The 17,919-nt window shown below is 46.2% G+C and overlaps 2 protein-coding genes and 1 long non-coding RNA gene across 3 annotated transcripts in view; 1 reads left to right on the top strand and 2 right to left on the bottom strand.

Annotated features, from left to right (window-relative positions):
- Positions 1-4,852: 4,852 nt before the first annotated feature.
- On the bottom strand, positions 4,853-10,527 carry CACNG1 (calcium voltage-gated channel auxiliary subunit gamma 1). The gene is made up of 4 exons (XM_015879532.1): positions 10,159-10,527; positions 6,415-6,489; positions 5,621-5,758; positions 4,853-5,213 (listed from the first exon to the last, which is right to left on the bottom strand). The coding sequence occupies exons 1-4, from the start codon at positions 10,397-10,399 to the stop codon at positions 4,987-4,989; spliced, it is 681 nt and encodes a 226-aa protein (XP_015735018.1). The 5' UTR covers positions 10,400-10,527; the 3' UTR covers positions 4,853-4,986.
- Positions 10,528-10,674: 147 nt separating this feature from the next.
- Positions 10,675-12,868, top strand: LOC107321998. Its single transcript, XR_004309215.1, has 2 exons — positions 10,675-11,265; positions 11,786-12,868. It is a non-coding gene; the product is annotated as an uncharacterized LOC107321998 (long non-coding RNA).
- CACNG4 (calcium voltage-gated channel auxiliary subunit gamma 4) overlaps positions 12,583-17,919 on the bottom strand; it is a 36,562-nt gene continuing 31,225 nt past the window's right edge. The window contains exons 3-4 of the mRNA XM_015879525.1: positions 17,779-17,919; positions 12,583-16,597 (exon numbers count right to left, since the gene is read on the bottom strand). Coding sequence (XP_015735011.1) covers positions 16,059-16,597; positions 17,779-17,919 — 680 coding nt within the window. The 3' untranslated portion in view covers positions 12,583-16,058. The remainder of the gene's footprint in view (positions 16,598-17,778) is intronic.

The following is a 17,919-nucleotide window of genomic DNA, read 5'->3' as shown; positions in this document are numbered from 1 at the left end:
GACCGGCAGTGTCAGCTGCTGTGTTCCTTGAGGTTTTTGCTCTGGTCACAATCATTATTCTTGCATTTGACTTCACGTTTAAAAGTCTTTACATAATGGGGCTGATTTAAACTCAGTACAACACGAAGGTTTGCATATAACTTTTTATTAGGAATTTTTGCTGGTTTATGATTCAGAGAAAAAAAAAATTATCTTTTTTTTCTTTTATTTTTTATTTTTTTGGCTGTAAAGAATAGCACGCGTAACTCGTTAATTTATTTCCTAACGTCTATACCAAACAAACGATGCTGGGGGAGGGGAAAAGCCCCTGCCACGATGAGCTGAGCCCTTCAGCACCACGGCATCAAATCACGAGGACTCTAAAATGAGTAGAGGCCAAATTCTGCAATTTTTGGGTTTTGTGCTGATCTGGAAGCTGCAGAAACAGGTCCACGGGAAACTCATTGGCAAAGGGCCGGGCATGTGCTCTGTACACGTTAGCCTCAGTCATTTTATTTCAGTGGAGCTGTGCCGGTCCTCTGAGCGCCTGGCACTCCTCTGGGAGAAGAAAAATCTGTGTGCCTGAATGTTATAGTCTGGGAGGAGCTGTGGGTGAGACGTGCAAGACTATGACAAGAGATTAGGTAGGGTTCAAATGCACTTCACTTCGCCGAGTTGGCATTGTAATTTCAGGGGTTTCAAAATCACTCATTTATATGGAGCAGTCTTTTTGATTCTGTTCACCATATTTGAATATTAAACTAATAAACATCACTTGATAATTTACCGCTATCTGTGAATTAGTTAAAGGGGAGATGGCCGCATCTCACCACGCTCTGTTCTCTTTCAAGCTTTATCACATTTTATCTACTCTGAAAATATTACGGGTACTTTTGTCGTACACTTTCAATTCAGTAACTTCATGGATGTCCCAGCAGATTTGGGTCACTAATTGTTCTGAGTGCTGCCACCCGAAAGTCTGGGGAGGATGTGGTGGAGATCTCCTGTCTGCTCTGGTAATATTAGTCATGAATCCATTATATTTTTTGGAAGTTAGTTTTTCTTTATCCCCACAACATCATTTTGCAATGCTTTGTCTGGCCCTCGTGCCCTGTATGCAGCCCTGTGTGGGTTCTTTTGCTTTTTAAAGCGATCTGCTCAATTGTTATTGCAGTCGTAGCTACTTAAAAACCCCCAGATCTGTTCTGTAAGCTCTTTTGGGGCTTAATTGAACTCTTATGAAAATCAAATTAAGCCTTACAGATGGCTCCAGTGGGCTCAGGCTGCACTGTAAATACAGAGCTGTTACAATTACAGTAAGAATTGATGAGTTTAGATTCTTAGTTTGCGTAAATTATCTCTAATTGATGGAAGCTTTGGGCAGTTTCTCTATTTGGCTTCTTGGCTTTGTTTTTTCTGATAGCTGAAATGTTTGAGATTACAAATAATGCCAAATCTGATGCTCTTTGTCCAGCATTTAAATGACTGGGTTGTCCAGACCTGTACTTAGAAAATGTGTTTACTAACAAAAAAAAGGGTCTGGTTTTATTCTTTACGATCTCAGTTTTCATGAGGAAGCTCTGGAGCTCTCATGGGGTGTCAGCGTGAGGGTGGGAACTAATGAAGAACGGAGAAGAGGTAATATGGAAATGGATTCTGAAGCAATGTTTTTTCTTCTTAAGGGTACAGGACTTCTGCTGTTAAGTTTTATTGAGGCATTGGCTGTGAATGTGCTCGTCTGTGCCTTGATGTTTTTTCTTGCCTGCAGACATCAGCATATTTGTAAAAAGCCACTGAAGTCTCAGGCAGAGTTTTCTTGCTCCTGTCCTGCCTCACTCCATTAGTTCTCGGCTCCCATCTGCTGCGTGCTGCCCTTCCTGCTCTGCAGGACCCCCAGGTACCATGGATCCACCTGGGGATACATTCAGATGTGCCCACAGTGTCATCATAACCAAAAGCATGTCAGGGGCTTCTCCATACCCTCTAGCATAAATCTTGGCCCTTTATAATGCTTAGCACCTACTCAAAGCCCATCCTTATGTGTTTCCACAATATAACTACTAAATAACTGTTATGCATAGAAGCTGACTAATTAGATCCAAAGCCCTTGCATCCATATTTTCTCTGGAAGTTGACATCTAGTATACTTTGTTCCATTATATTTAATTGCATGGACTGTGGCACCACCGACCCTTAGCAATATGTGAATATTCCACTGACTTTACAAACCCCTTGAGCATTATTCCCTACTTTGATTAATTAATGTTTTGTTCCCGGATTTGTCAAGTGCAGCTGGTGTGGGGTTTTTTGCAGAGGTTATGCTCTATAAGCAGTTCTTTTGCTGTGTGTACAATGCATCCACAGTGAGTAGCACTGAGAGCAAAGTTTGACCAGACAGAAATTTGCCTTTTTTAGAGTGAACTGAAGCGTATCAGAGTCTGCACATTTCCAAAGCAATAAACCCACGATGCTTCATGCGCTGTCACTCAGCTCTCTTCATTTGTTTTGTTACTTGAAGTTTCTGGTTTTCCTAGTTAAAAAAGCAAAAAAACTGAGGACAATTAACCTGTCAAATTGGTTGGTGATGATCTATGGAACCTATAAAAAATGTGTACATTGTATTCCTTGATGTGAATTATGGGCTGTTTCTGCTGGTGTAGCAATATTTGCTCGAGTGTCTTTTTAGCTGCTTGTGTCTGGAATTGAATCACACAAAGTTCTTTTCCTTCAAGAAAAGCAAAAAGGTTTTACAGCAAATGTGGGGATGCTGGTTGGATGTGGGGTTGTGGCAACTTCAGAGGACAAATACTGAGTGCACTGTATTTCAATCTATATGTTGGTCAAAGCCAAGATGTGATGCTCTTTTCTGGCCCCTGAGTGATGATGGAAAGGGGAAACGATTTGATTGATGAATCCCAAGCGGATCCCATTGCTCTATGTGTGATGTATGGTGCAGAGCAGCCACATAGACCTGTGTTTGTGGACCGTGGCAACACAGCATTCAAAAGGGCACCGTCCCACTGTGTGAAGCTGACGTTTATTTTAAATGAAGTTTATGGTGAGGTTTAATCTATGAATGTTTTCTGCACAGCAGTTGGGTTCTGTGCATGTATGTGTCTGCCTGGAGTCTGAACTCAGTCTGCAGAGCTTGCTGCATCCCACAGACCATGGCCCTGCTGCCTGGCCCCGCTTTCAATACTGGCCTCTTCCAGAGCTATCAGCCCATCTGTGGTGGGCTCTCATAACAGGGGGGTTAACACAGCCTTATTACAGCTCCTCCTCCCCACATGAAGTTATTCTTTTATTATTCTCATAGAGCAGATAGGAAGTAAAGCTTGGTGAGTTTAGAAGCTGGGGCTGCAGTCAGTGCTTCACTGCTGGGAGCTCTCACTGCTGTGTATTTGCTCTGAGCAATGTGAGTGCCCGGAGGCTGGAAAATGTCTGGATCCAAACCAAAGCCCAGAACCCAGTGGGAAGCTTTCCATTGCCTTCATGGGGCTTGTACAAAGTGTGTCAGCCTTGACACAAAAGGGGCACATGGGGGATAAGTGAGGCTGGGAGATAGGCCTATCTGCAATACGTTTGTAGATGCAAGGAGCATCAGTTTGCTCTGTGCCATGGCAGCATGTGAAGGAGTTCCTTAGGAACTGCCCCCTGTCTTTCCATGCAGCACAAATGCCAGTTGTGCACTCCAGCCTCGTGCCCAGAAATGAGACTTCAGACCCAGTTAATGTTTCATGGCAGTGCAGTGACAGCCCCAAGACTTGTGATGTGTCTCATTAGGAGCGAGTTCCCCAGCTCGTTCCCAGCTCTGAGCACCAACGAGTGCTTCATCCCCAAACTTTACAATCTGCATGTTAGTTGTAGCGCTTTCCAGCTTCAAAGAGCTTGAAAAAGATTCCTGCCACTTCACAAAGGGCCGTTTTCTTGCTGCTGCTTCTCTGATGGGAGAGCAGAGATGTGGCTGGCAGCAGGGCCAGCCCCAACCCCACTTTGCTGCATGATTTCCCACAGCGCTGTGATGCGTCACCATTTCAGATCTATTCAAAACAATTGGACGTTTTCTGTGCTTTTGTGTGTGTGTGTGTGTGATAAAATTGAGGACAGTTAATTGCAGAGGAAATGAAGAGTTTCCTTTTCTCCTGCTTTGTAAACTGTTGGGTAGAGGGGGGAAAAATACAACAAAAAACATGTTTTTCCTGCTCGAGAGGAAAAACAATGAGAAATGCTGAGTGGGCTCTAAAAGCTGAACTGTAAATAACCAGCAGCTTTGGGAGCAGCACTCTGTGTTCCTCCAGGTGTGCACAAACAGCCACGCACCACCGTCACGTTTTTGGGGCCGACTCTCCCATCTCCCTTTCTTCATGACAACTGCCTTGAAGGATTTCTCCTGATGTTCAGGTTTACACAGGTATGTGGTGAGCCTTCTATTCACGAGGCACAAATGAGAGCTCTGTTAAACACCACTTATAGAATTGCATTGTAATGCTGGACTTAGCGGGGATTGATGGGCCGGGTGATTCATCCATCACATCAGCTTCCAGAACATAGGGCTACTGGAAGGTTGTGCTTTGTGTTGGAGGGAAATATTGCTCTTCATGCTCACTCCTCATCAGGAGGCAGAGCAGTGTGGCACAAGGGGAGGTGGGCTCCCACAGGGCTGGAATTACCCCTCATGGAGCTGCTCTGCAGCCCCAGCAATGCTGTGTGCACTGGGGAAGCCTTCTGCTCCATGACACGAGCTGTCCTCTGTGCTCACAAATGGCAAAACAGCCCCTGGCAGGGGGAGGAGGAAGAGAGCAGTGCCCTTCACCCACAGCACTGCTCTTCTTAGTAATAGTAAAGGAAGAAAAGAAAAGAAATGAAGTAATAGTTACAACTGAACATGCCTTGGTTCATTAATGGCTTTGTTAATGGAGTGCCCATCGTACAGTGAGATCCCGACATCTTAAAAAAGACAAACTTTATCAAGATACTCTCTGGCTTCTCTCGGGGATGGGGGGAGCATCAGTGCTCAGGTTCTGCATCCATGCAGGTCTCCCAGGGGTTCTGGGGGAAGCGGGGCAGCGCGATGAGGAGGAGGATGATTCCGAAGACGAAGAGCAGGACGAAGGCGGAACAGGCACAGGCGAAGGACCAGGCGTAGCTGTACTCCATCCAGGCTGTTTCCTTGCTGTCGATCATCCTTTTCACAGACTGTCTCATGACTTCCACGGAGATGATGATGCAGAGACCTGAAGGAGATGAGAGCAGTGGATGGAACAACCAGCTGTCAGTTGTCCATCCTTAACTACCTTTCAGTGTGCTGTGGGGTTCACAGGTGAGCCATATTTTGGGCCTGGATCATCTTTTCTTTGGTTTGAGTTCTCATATGTTGCTGTGTTTAGAATAAATGAGATAGAACAGCGTATCGCTCTGATTTAGACCAGGGCCTGCACTTGATGTGTCAGAAATGCCCCTTTTAAAGGCAATTGTAGAAAATTCAGGCTGCTGTGTGATGTGACACACAGATACATGGCATCTCATTGTGAATGGGAAGAAAATGCCACCTCCAGGCACTTAGCAGTGTGTCCATCCACCCAGGATTTACCCGAGTTTCTCAGTGCTGTGCTGAGGGCAAGCAGCACGAAGGTGCTCCTACCTGCAAAGGTGTAGAACATGGATGCTGGCTTCAGCAGGTAGTCCCTCTTCTTCTGGAAGGAGAAGAGGACGCAGATTGTTCCGATGATTGCAAAGCCAACGCTGAAGATGGCGATGGCTGCAGCTGAAATGCTGTATTCTGCCAAAGGAAAGCAAACACCAAAAGGACATGAATGTTTGCATGTTTTCAGCGTGTTCCCATCAGCTGCTGTGATGTTGTGGTAGGTCACTCAGAAAGAAGGGTGTCCAGGCAAAATCGTGAGGAATCATTTTGCCTGTTACTAATTAGATCCCATCAAGATGTGGCTGCTGTGAAAGGGGAAACGTATCCCTCTTTGTTCTCATTGCCACTATTTCACTGTGATTTCCATAATGTTATGCTTTTCAGCTGTCTTTCCCATGTGCTGGAGCTGCCCCACAGAGTTAGTTGTGATGTGAAATCCTTCACTGATGTCTTCTTGCTTCTATGGTGAGGCTCAGAGTGAGGCAGGTAGTGGTGGAGCTGTGATGCTGTTGTGCTGGCAGTGTTGGGGTGGGATCTGATAGGAATTCCTCTCCTGCTTTCCATGGAACCAGGATGGAACCCTTGTTCTGGGGACCCCCTCCCCTTTCTAGGTTGTATGTGGCTCTGGGCAGCCTGGTCTGGTGGTTGGTGACCCTGCACATAGCAGGGAGTTGAAACTGGATGAGCACTGTGGTCCCTTTTAAGCCAGGCCATTCTATGATTCACCTACATCCCATGTGCTTCCTTGATTTGTGCTGTGTTGGAGAGAAGCTTTTCAGGGCTGTTCTTACCTTTCTGGGTGGTAACTTCAAATATCTCCGAGCTCTGTCCGGGTGTGAAGTGCTTGAAATAGGAGCAGTTCTGAACTGAAAGGGAAAAAAGGAATATTTAATTCTGTGCGCTTGGAAACCACTGATAAAATACAGCAGAATGGGATTTACTTTCTACCGATGTTTTTTGGGTAGGTGCTAATGGGATCTCATTCCTACTCCAGACATCCAGACAATGCTTTTTTCCCCCCTTTTTTTGTCTAAAGCAATAACAGCAGCAGGAGGCAGACCTCGAGGATTTGGGCCTGGATCTATCACAACACTTCAGGAGGTGATTAAGCAGCCCTGACAGCTGTGCTTCCCCAGGTGCCCTCCTGGGATCACTCCCTGCACAGAGATAAAGCTGCTGGTTGGACACCTTCCCCTCACACCCCAACGTCACTCACAGTGCTGAGCCCCAGCCTGGCAGCAGCACGGCTGGGACGAAGGGTGCCTGCTATTTATAACCTGTTTAATTGGAAGCTTGGAGAGGTGGGGAGCAGCTGTTTGTAGGGAATTTGGCTGGAAATGTGCACCTACAGCTCTCTGCTGTGCTGGGCTGGAGGGCTCTTCAGCACCCCAGTTTGTCCCTTTAGGATCACTGGCTCCTACCACCAACACCTCTGGTCTGTTCAGTCATGGAGCCAGCACTGGCTTCCAGGAGCTCCCAGAGCAAACTGCATTTGTTGTTTATTCACACAGCTCTCTTTGCTCGTGGTGAGGAGGTAGCAGAGCACTCTGTGTTACATCTTGGGTTCTTTTGTTTTTTTGCTGTCATGTAAATGGCAGATTGCAGAGTTACTGTTTCAAGGAAGGTTTACTTTCCCTCTCCCAGGGGATGAGCAATTCCAAGGCAGCGTTTTTGGGCCCATTAGTGGAAGATTCCTCAGAGATGCTGTTATCTACTTGTTTTAAAAGCTGAATTTTATTCCATCTGCAGCTTCTTCTCGCTGAAGACCCAGTTCATGTTCAGCTCTGACATCTCCTGACCTGTTCTATATGATCCCTGGAGAAAACATAGCTGAACTCAGACCTCACTGTCTAAAATTGCCTATTTTGAGGCCCAGAGCAGAGGCTGCATGTTGGTGCCTGATGTCAGTGAGGGTCTGGTGACCCGGGCTGGGGAATTCTTCAGCTCCCGTGCTAAATGGGAGGGAGATGGGATACAAATGGTGTGCTCCATCTTGGGTTGGTTGGTTGTTCAAAGTGTGAGGTGAAGCCAAGCAGTGTCTATGCAGGGATCCAACCCTTCACTCCACAAAGGCTCAGTGAAGGGGAGAGCACAGAAACCTCTCAAAGATAGGGAACTGTCTGCTGTGATGTATTGTTCTCAGTTTAAAGACACATTGGTGCACTGCTGAGCTGGGAATGTCTTTATCAACAAGATTCCCTGTTACTCAAGAGAACTGAGGCACTTCAGTCCCTCCCTGGTGCCATCATGAATTAGAGAAAAGCCCATTTGTGTCACAGCACATTTACATAATGGATGGGATTTAAATTGAGTTTTATAGTGGAAGAAAATTTTGTGGCGATCTTTGTTTCTCTCCACCCCTTAACTGCATTCTCTCTGCCACAGGTCGTATGCTGATGGAGCAGCCCATGAGCTCTGCAGTCATTTAGAGCCACTGTGAACTTCAGGGACATAGTGTGTGGTTTATCTGTCCTCCCTGCTGCAGGTCACCTGCAACACTCCTGGCCCCTTCCCTTCAGATCCATCATTACTGGGGGGATATGGACCAGAGGGGAACAAAGCAGATCTTCTGGTAACCTATTTGCTCTGCTACATTTCCTCTCTATTCCAGATGCTGGCACCCATGTTCCCACACTCACCAGCTCCCATCTCTGCTGCTGCCCTGAGCTAGGAGCACACTTCTGAGCTCTCCTAGAGGTGGAGGTGAGCTGTGCTCCCCCAGCAGTGCATTGCCCCAGCAGGCTTCAGACCACAGGTGAAAACATCTCAGTATTCACCTGAAATTTCCCAGCTTTTATAGCCCTTTCCCCGGACTTCATCTTTCTCATAGTAGCACACTGAATCCTCTCCAATTTGTCAGCATCCTCACAAGAGTGCTGTAAAATTTTAAAGTTCTGCCTAAATCACAGTTCTGCTCTGTGGACTGCAAGCCAACGCATCCTCTGCTCAGAACCCAATAAATAGTGCTAATTGTGGCATCCATTTCTTCCTCAGGGAGTGGCTGGTAAATGCTCATTAAAGCAGTGATAAGTTCTGCTGTTTCTTTTCCAGGGCTGGCAGTGATCTCTGACCACATCTCATGATTTCCAGGAAAACCAATGTCTGCATCTCCTCTCCCTGTTGCTCCATTCAGGTTTCCTTGACAGCTGCAGGCTGCACAGCTTCTCTGTCCCCTCAATGGACTGAGATCGATCCAATGAGCACACTGAGCATTAAGCAGCCCCAGCCCAGGGGGGCTGTGCTCTCCCCATCTCCCCATGGTGAACAAAAAGGGGATTTGGGTGTTGTTTTTATGACAGAGATAAGAATGCGAGGAGCTCTGAAGCCCCCGATGCTGCTCATGGCACAAGATATCATCCAAAGTGCCAAATATTTTTATAAACAGTGAAAAAGCTGCAGGCTGTCCAGTGTGGGACTCAGCTCCATGAGGTTCTTTGCAGAGAAAGGCAGCTCTGGGCTGGGGTTCAGTGCTCTGTGAGCACATGCTGGTGTCTGTCAAAGGCAGGAGCTGCTTTCATGCTGCCCTGGCCACAAAACTGCTGTCTGCAGACAGCTGGATATTTATGGGCTTTATATTTACCCTGCAGTTGAGCCGTTTTGTTGTTTATTGAACAATTTCTATGGTTTTCCTTCCATGGGTGCTATGCTCCCCATGTGAGGAAGGGCAGGGTGTGAGCAGCGTGCTCCTGGGCACACAACCACCTCTGTGAGAAGCAGCGAGTGACACACTCCCAAATTTGGTTCGAGGCAGATCTGAGCACTGTGACTGAGCCAAATAGGTAAAGAACTGTGCAAATACGGGCAGCATACAGCAAACACAGGCACTAAGATTGTTCACATGAAGTTTTCAAGTATATGCTAATGTATGTATTTCATTTCTAGCAGCGTAGCTGACATGAAGGCAGTCCTGTTTTTTTCTGACCTGGAAGGTGTCCAGTTCCCTACGGGCCTCCTGCAGCACAGTCACAAATGGGAACGTCAGTGCACGCGGTGCAAATGTTGCTGACTTGGCACCACGCGCGGAGCTGAGCCCGCTCCCCATTGACTGCAGCAGGGGAAAATGGGGAGAGAAGAGTGAAGGGTGGAGCAAGTTGGTTTTGAACTCCTTGTTGGAGTTTACAACTCCTTGTTGGAAGCTCGCAATATAAACGGCAGCTCCCTGCCCTGAGAAATGATTGTTCTTGAAACTGCTTGGGGATAAGCTAGTGCTGGCCATGAGCAGGCTCAGGGGATCCAAAAGGCACAGCCATGCAGTCGGGCCCAGTTCTTTAAACACTCCTTCTGCTAAAGCTCTGCCCACTGCTGTCAGTGCACCTGGGTGCTGTGGGACATCAGCAAAGCTCACTCTGTCCCAGTTCCCACCGTGCCTGACCCTCTTCCCCTTTTACCCCCTGCTGCCATTGCACTGGAGACGATGACTCAAATGCAGCTGCAAACACACAGCACTGTGCAGCCCATTGGGCCACATTCGGTTCCCACAGCATCCTGCAGCCTCCCAAGCAAAGTGCCACACAGGGACAACCAGCCATACGTACCTCCAGGCAGACTGATGGGCCCGCAGCCCCTCTCTTTGGCACCTTGCTCCTGCATCTGAATCCTCTTCGTGCAGAGCCTCCAGAGCCCGAAGTGAGCCGCCTCGCAGGTGGCATTGAAGTCCTCCACCCTGGGGCTCAGCACAGCCCAGTGGTCCGTCACCACGGCCGCGAAGAGCAGCGAGACGCCCACCAGCAGCACGCAGAAGGTGAGACGCACCTTCAGTGGTTTGGTCTCGTCCATCCCGTGCTGGGATGCAGCTCCTGGGCCGCCTTGCCCTGAGTCCTGCTCACCCGCAGCCTCCCCACGCGGGCTCCCTTCGTCCTGGCGCGTCTGAGCCTCTGCAAAATGTCAGCCCCAGCTGCTGGGCTGTGTCAGGAGGCTATTAATGCACAGAGAGAGGAAAGCTCAGCTTTCCGCCCCGTCCCATCCCGCGTTTGTTTTGGATTCCCACGGCCAAGCGGGTGCTCCTTCAGAGCCGCTACCGCCACTGAAAGACTCCGTTCTGCTGACTTGCAGCATGACCAGAAATAGGCATTAAAGAGATGATTAACTTTTCAGTTAGGTTCTAAGCCATCTGTGTTTATAATAGCGGCGGAGCTGCGTTCAGTCTGATCCTAAATAGCTTAATAACAGAGCCAGAGCCTGCAAAGTGCCTGCACACGCCGGCAGCTCGTGGCTGTGTCTGCACGGGGAGCTTTGGAGCTGGGTGCTGGCAGAAGGGCAGGCTGTAAAGGACATGCCAAAGGAGCCAATTTTTATCTGTTGTATTGCTTGTTTTTACTCATATTGACTCGTGAAGGTATTTAGAGGTGTCTGAAGGATGGTGCTGTGCTTCCCTCCAGAAGAAGAGAAAGGTTTATGTCCAAAGTTTAACTTCTGAAATACGGTGAAGTTATATCATTGTAATTCCACTGGAGAATGGCTGGGACTAAATGATACCTGAAGGTCCCTTCCATCCCAAACCATTCTGTGATTCCATATTGAAAGGATATGTTCCACTCAGAGGGTGGTGAGGGTGGTGAGGACCATCATTGCTTCTTTTGTTGCTGTAGGTTTTTGCGCCTCTTCCAATGCTGGCAAGGATCCTGCTGTCTGCTCTCATTCAGGTACTCTGTAATCTGGATTGTCCCTCAGAATTTGCCTTTCTTTTTCCTTCCTTTTTTGGGGGGGGCGTGGGGGTGAATTTTGTTAAAAACGTTCAGGAAATAATGAAGGTGAACGAAAAAGGAAAATTTCATCCTTCCCTGGCAAATAACATGATTTGGTGCCACTGGTTATTGAGAGAGGAAACTCCTTGGTTGGGCTGTGCTCCCACAGGACCTGTTCCCCCCAAACTATGGACAAACAACCAGTGAAGCTGATACCCAAAGGGGCAGAAGGAGCAGAGAGGATTGGCTCTCGCTGTGTCCCTGTGTCAGCTGGGCAGCATTTGCCTCCAAAAATCAATATCACTTGAAATATAAACAGAGTATTAATGAGGACCTGTTGGGAAGCAGGCAGGGCTGTAATTAGAGGCACTTAGCAGCAGTGAGTGAAAAAAGTGAAAATGGCACGGTCGTGTTTCTTTACTCAAGACAATGGTAAATGGTGTCTCGTGACCAAGTGCTGCCTTTTTTGTCCCAGCAGAGGTGTTGGCGTGGCTCTGCTCCCCAGCATCTGCACCTCTCTGCATTTTGTGCTGACTGACCTCAGTGCTCACCACAAGCACACTAACCAGGACCTGCAGCTCCCTTCTTGCAGGAGACCCTCACCGAGTGACAAGGACTGAGGCTGAAATCCTCGCAGACGGTGAGAACAAAGCAAGTTTTTGTTGTCATGTGTTCTTTAATAGACAAAGAAGCCTGCTGCCCATCTGCCAGCCCAGCAGCCCCATGGTGCACTGTTCCCTGCAGGCTCCGTCCCTTTGGGCAGTAAGGGCTGTCCCAGAGCTGTAAGGGCTCTGCCTTTGCTCCCCTCTCCACATCCTCCCTGTTTGTGATACCCCACTTATCTGTGAGCACTGGGGGCTGCAGGTTTGCAGGCACATGTGCAGCCTCCTATTGAGAGACCACCTGGAGGCATAGGAAATGGGAAGGGAAAGTTGAAAGAAGTATTTGAGGAAGACACCAAGCCAACAGCTAAAGAGTGCGCCTCATCTGGGCCATGTTCAATCTGGTAACAAGAATCATAGAATCTAGAAACTAGGAGGTGTTTTTTTTTTCTGAGGTTCCTACCTGAATGTCTGGAAATGTTGTAGAGATGGCTTATCCTGGGTATTTCTTGCTCTGTGTGAACACAAGAGTGTTCCTACCCTTCCAGTAAAACAAACTAGCTGCCATCAAAATAGGTAGAAACATAAAAAAGAACAAAACAATGCAGAAATCTCATCTCAGAGAATCTGGAAGCTGAGAATCTATAGATCTTTCTCCACGCAAGCCCAGATATACATTTAAAATGGTTTATTTAAAAAGGAAGGATTAAGTACATTATACACGGTTGTGATTACACCAGCAGAACTGAAGCACAGTGGCAATAACACGTTAGAACTGCAGACAGAAATGCAACCTCAAGGGATGTGATATATTAGCCCTTGTGGAGTTGTGATCCATACAGAAAGGAAATATAAAAAGAGTTTACTGTTATTGGTACGGGCACATGAAGTGATTTCTCCTATTCTGTATGAGAAACCAAAAAGAGAGAGCTGATGAGATACTCGAAATTTGTTTCTCAGAAAATGGAATCTGCTCCAATAGCATTTCTGCTGTTGTGGTGTGCTATAGGCTATTTCCAAAGGACCGGCTGTTGTTAATGATGGGATGATGATACCTGCGGGCCTTACTGAGAAACTGGGGCTGATCTGTTTTAGATGCTGTCCAGGGATGAACAGAGAGATGCAGAGAAACAGGTTTATTTTAAACTATCATTGAGTGGTTTCAAAGTCCAACAGCAATCCAGTGCCTTCTGATACATCGATACCATTCATGCTCAAGGATCACAAATCAGTTTTGTTGGAATCAAAGTTTCCTACAGGAAAAGGGATTTTGGGGGGATTTTATTTTTTTTTTTAATTGGAATTGGCAAATGTCACAGGTTGTTTTTTGCTTTGGCTGAACAAAGCAGCACGCTGCAGTCTGACACAGACCTTGGCTTTTGGGATGTGAAATCACTGCCCCATCCTCCCACAGGACGTGCATCCCAATCCCCATCACCTCCCAGTGCCTCAAATCCATGTCCCAGCACCATCCCAGGGACACATCCCCACTGTGAGCGCATTTAAGCATATTTACTCCGAATGAAGGTAGAAAGAACAAAACCAAGGCGCAAAGGGAACCTCACACTGTCCACTTTCTGTTCAATGGACATGAGTTTAGAACAAACAGCCTATATCTAACTCCTGGTTTGAAAGGGAACAGTTTTATTCTTAATTACAGTAAACACGGATGGGACTTATTTCTAACTATTAGTTTATTAACACAGTGGGAAACAAATAGTTCTGGGAAATTGCACTTGAAAAATACATTGACTATAATTAGATGTAAATTAATTAGCACTTAGTATGACACACTAATGAGACAGAAGGTTTTTTTTTCATTGCAAACTTCTACTTCTATCATAGCTAATCAAAGTATTTTAATATTACGAAGTCTCAAAAAGTAGGAAATAATTTATTGTTTGAAAGCATAAAGATTCTTGTAAAAAAAACCTTTCGTCAAGAACTTTAATAATTTTAGAACTCTTTTTCGTTGTCCTAGCCGAAAAGTAGGTAAAAAAGTTTTCTTGTCTGCCTCTGTTTGAATATGTTTAAAAAGCTCGTGTAATACCTTTCTCCATAGTGTGTTGATACAGAAAGAAGCACGATGTTTTCTACTTCTTTTCAATAGTTCCCATCACTCCGTTCGTATCAGCTCTCAGAGTTCAGAGGTCTGAAAAAGGATCCCAGCAGAGTTTTAACCTGAATGGAAATTCATAACAAGCAGGGATGAAGGCTCCAGCCCACCTCCGCTGGATGGTTTGCCAAAATAATGCTTTCCATCATCTGCCATGATGAGGGCAGAACAGAGCAGGACAGCGACTAGGGGAAGACTTGCACTTAAGACTGAGCATTGTCTCGGTTCTTGCAAGGAGAGAGGGCCAAGCAGGGTTTAGGTGGGAGGGAGAGGTTTGACTTAGTGGGTTGTTAAGGCAGCTCCCCCAGGGCTTCGCTGGAGGACTTGGTTCCACTGGCTGAAAGCCTCGCATCCAAACCACCATCGCGTTGTGACACTGCGGCCACCATAGGGTGAGTTAAGACTAATGAGGTTTTAACAGCTTGGCTGAGATCTCTCACTGTCAAGTTTCTCAAGTCATGTTCTTTCCTTGTCACCATTTCTCTAGTCTTCAGGTAGCAAAGATTTTCAGGGTGAAAAAGATGGATGTGTTCAAAGCAGCCTACAGGAACTGGATGCTCCTCTCTCATTGCAACTAACTCGTTCAAGGGGAATCGGGCACCTCATTCTCGTATGGCTTGGCTGAATGATCGCTAAAAGAGATGTGAGTACTGTTAAATTAAATTACCTTCAAGTTAGGCCCTCAAGATTTGAGAATCCAAGCCTAGGTGTAAAAACAAAAGCAGAAATTTAAAAGAAAAATAATTCAGACCCTTTTAGAAACATATAGAAGCAAAGGGTGCAGACCAATCTCCCCCTTAGGAGATGCATAGAGTTTCCTGTGGGCTCTCTGCACATAAGTAGAATCATCATTACGAAATAAATTAAATTAGGCTGACCCATCATTTCCATCTAAAAGCAACTATACCTTGCACCACGCGGCACTTATTCATAATAAAAAGTTTAATAAATATCTCATAAACGGCAATTGTTTTTGTTCCACTTCAAAAAAAACCCACAAAGTCGCCATCTATTCTGTTAACGCTCAGCTCCCATTGCTGCAGGATGTGTTGCTAGTCCGAACATAACAGCTTCTCATCTTCGTACGCGTGTTGCTCAGATATCTTAGTTTCCAGTAGCGTTAGTGTTGCACTTGTGAAGCAGTAAGGAAATAGGGGCTGTGGTCGCAGGCTCAGCCCTGCTCCTCACCCTGGCTGTACGCAGTCCGTAAGGGCCTGCTCCTGGCAGACAGCACTCAGCACCTCGCCGGATCAGGCACTAGGGCTAGTCAGAATGAGAATTCAAGTTTTCTAATTGTTAGGCAAGAAATGATATTTGCAAAGACGCTCAAGTCCCACCTACCTTAATCCCGCCCTTGCTGGGCAATGCACCCACCCTGTTCTCCCCACCCGCGCTGCCCAGAGGGTTGCCTTCCACCCCCCAGGTAGGAGACCCCTCAGTGCCCCGTCAGGGAGTCTGTAATGCTCAGCACATGGATGATCTACAGGTTCAGTAGCACAGGTCAGTTTTAGACATTGTTGCCTTCAAAAATATCTTCTATATTTTTCTTTTTTTTTTTTCTTTTTTTTTTTTCTTTTTATTTTTTGGAAGAGGCAAAGCTCACGCTGTGTCAAAGGGGAGCTGATCGCTGGAGGACTAGTTCGTATCCTTGGGCTTGGTTGTAAATTATAGTTGCAAGTTTGTAGTAAGGGATCTTGATTTAGAAAACAGTTGTACAACAATTCTGCGACCCTTGAGTCACACTGGTGGCAAGTCCTTCACAGCTTCTCCAAGGGTTTGTACACATTACAGAAGTGCAGGAACATGAACTACCTTCATCTTGTGACACCAAGAACTGAAAGAAACAAACTCCAAATAGCTTCGAAAAAGCTACAAGCGTGTAACATCTTTTGTTGGTCCAGAGGATCCCCACTTGCTGCCTCAATACATGCCACAGTTAAAGAGGTGAGAGGGTATTTTAACGTCGCTCCTTCTCTTTCATGACAGGTCTGTTCTGATATTCTTGTCAAAAAGCACAGGGAGGGGAAGGAACTTCAGACAGGCGTTGTTCTCCTGTTGACCATGTTGACGTGGAGTCCTTCCTTAAATTCCTTCTGAAGGAAGTTGTGGACCTGCAGAAAACTGGCTTCTTGGTCTGCGTTGTAGCTGGCGGCTGTTGTGACCTTCAAGGGCTCTCTGGAAAGAGTGTACATGGAAATCTCGTTCATGGGAATGGTGCTTGCTATCTTCATGCCAACCGGGGAAATGTCTCTAGATGGAGAAGGCTCTGTAGATCGAGAACTGGACCTGGATCTCCGCCTCCTGTACCTGTAGCTTGGCATCCTGGCATAAGGAGAACTGGAGGAAGTCTTAAGGAATTCCCTCTTGGTCTTAAACCTCAGCTCTTTATTCTTCTCAATATAAATGTTCACAGCCAGAACACCTATGGTTTCAGCCACGATAAAAGACAAGGCTCCAAAATAGAAAGACCAACCGTAGTTGTAATGGTTTTTTTTGTCCTCATCTCGCTTATCACTTGGGTCACCTGCGTTGCTTGATATGTAGACAATGATCCCTATGATATTACTTAGTCCTAGCGAGAGAAAAAACAGAAGTCAGCTGTCACGTGGCTGGGAAATTAAAAAATTCAAGCCATGTTACCTTATAGATAAGAATATTTCTAAGACTATGAACAGGAAATTTCATTAAGTTACATTTACTCTTTTAACTATCTACAGATTTAGTTCTTTCTTGAAAAACAAAGAATAGACCCACATCGTGTTTGTGGTTGCTTGCAAAGATCTTAAAAGATTCATTGGGATCCGTCCCCATTTCCTCATTGACATGATGGGAAAGAAGCAGCGTATGGGAACTTGCTAATATTGTTAGTAGTAAAAATACATTTTGAGCTCAGGGCTATGGCTGTTCACCTTGATCAAGACAAATTCTCTTCCACCTGAATTTCCATCTGAATGCAGCATGCTTAATGTGAGCTTCAGGGAAAACTATTAACAATGTGGATGGCTCTCTTGGATGTTTCTAACATGGGAAGCACACTCACCGAGTATAGGTGAAGTTTTTCTGTCCTCACATAAGAGGAGAAAAAAAGGGTCGGGATGTAAGAGATGCCTGATTCGTGCTTCTATTTAGGCATCTTATGTTTAGTACATTTTAAGTAGAGCAAAAGCTGCATGCTACGAGCTTTAGCTTCCTGCAATTTCTTTTTCAAGAAAAATGAAAGTTTCTCAAGGATTTGCTTTTTGTACAGCTTCAAGAACATTTTCTTTTCTTAAGAAACTTGCCTAGTATGAGGTTGGTCCTGCCCTCAGCAGAGGAAGGGGATAGAGGGAGAGATGTGTCACCCAGTTACCCTGTGGGAAAATCAGTCCTAGAAGCTTTGCACCCAGCCAGAAGGCTCGACCTCACTTGTTTTCCTTGTGCTCTCCTTCATCAGCAGTGAACAACGAAAACAGGATTTCCTGATTTGGATATGAGCAGCTCAGCAGCATTAAGCTGCAGGAGCACGTGATGCCCACCTGCAATGAAAATGGCTTGAAAGAATTGGGACTTTGGGGAAGAAATTCAGGAAATTGAAGAAGAGCTGTGGATGTGATGCAGTGTCCTTCTCTCCTCACTGGGCTGGGAGTTGCCCCATGGTATTTTTGGCCAGGCCAGGCCTTGCTGGTGGCTTTCCCACCAGATGAAGCTGCATTTATGCACGTTTCAATCCAAAAAGGCAGAGCTTTTTAAGGACTCAATTTAAGGAGGACATACCTGCTGCGACAAAGAGAATTCCAGCGCTGAGAATAATGTTGTTTTTGCTGTTGTAAATCCTCCCTGCTCCAACACAGAGCCCTCCCAGCAGCAGCAATATTGTGCTTAGAATGGGGAACACACTGGAGGCACGGACAATGC

This window comes from Coturnix japonica, chromosome 18 (genome assembly GCF_001577835.2).
Source record: "Coturnix japonica isolate 7356 chromosome 18, Coturnix japonica 2.1, whole genome shotgun sequence".
In the NCBI taxonomy this organism is placed as follows: Eukaryota; Metazoa; Chordata; class Aves; order Galliformes; family Phasianidae; genus Coturnix; species Coturnix japonica.
Note: the sequence above shows the minus strand (reverse complement) of the source record. Positions and strands in the feature narration are given on the sequence as shown.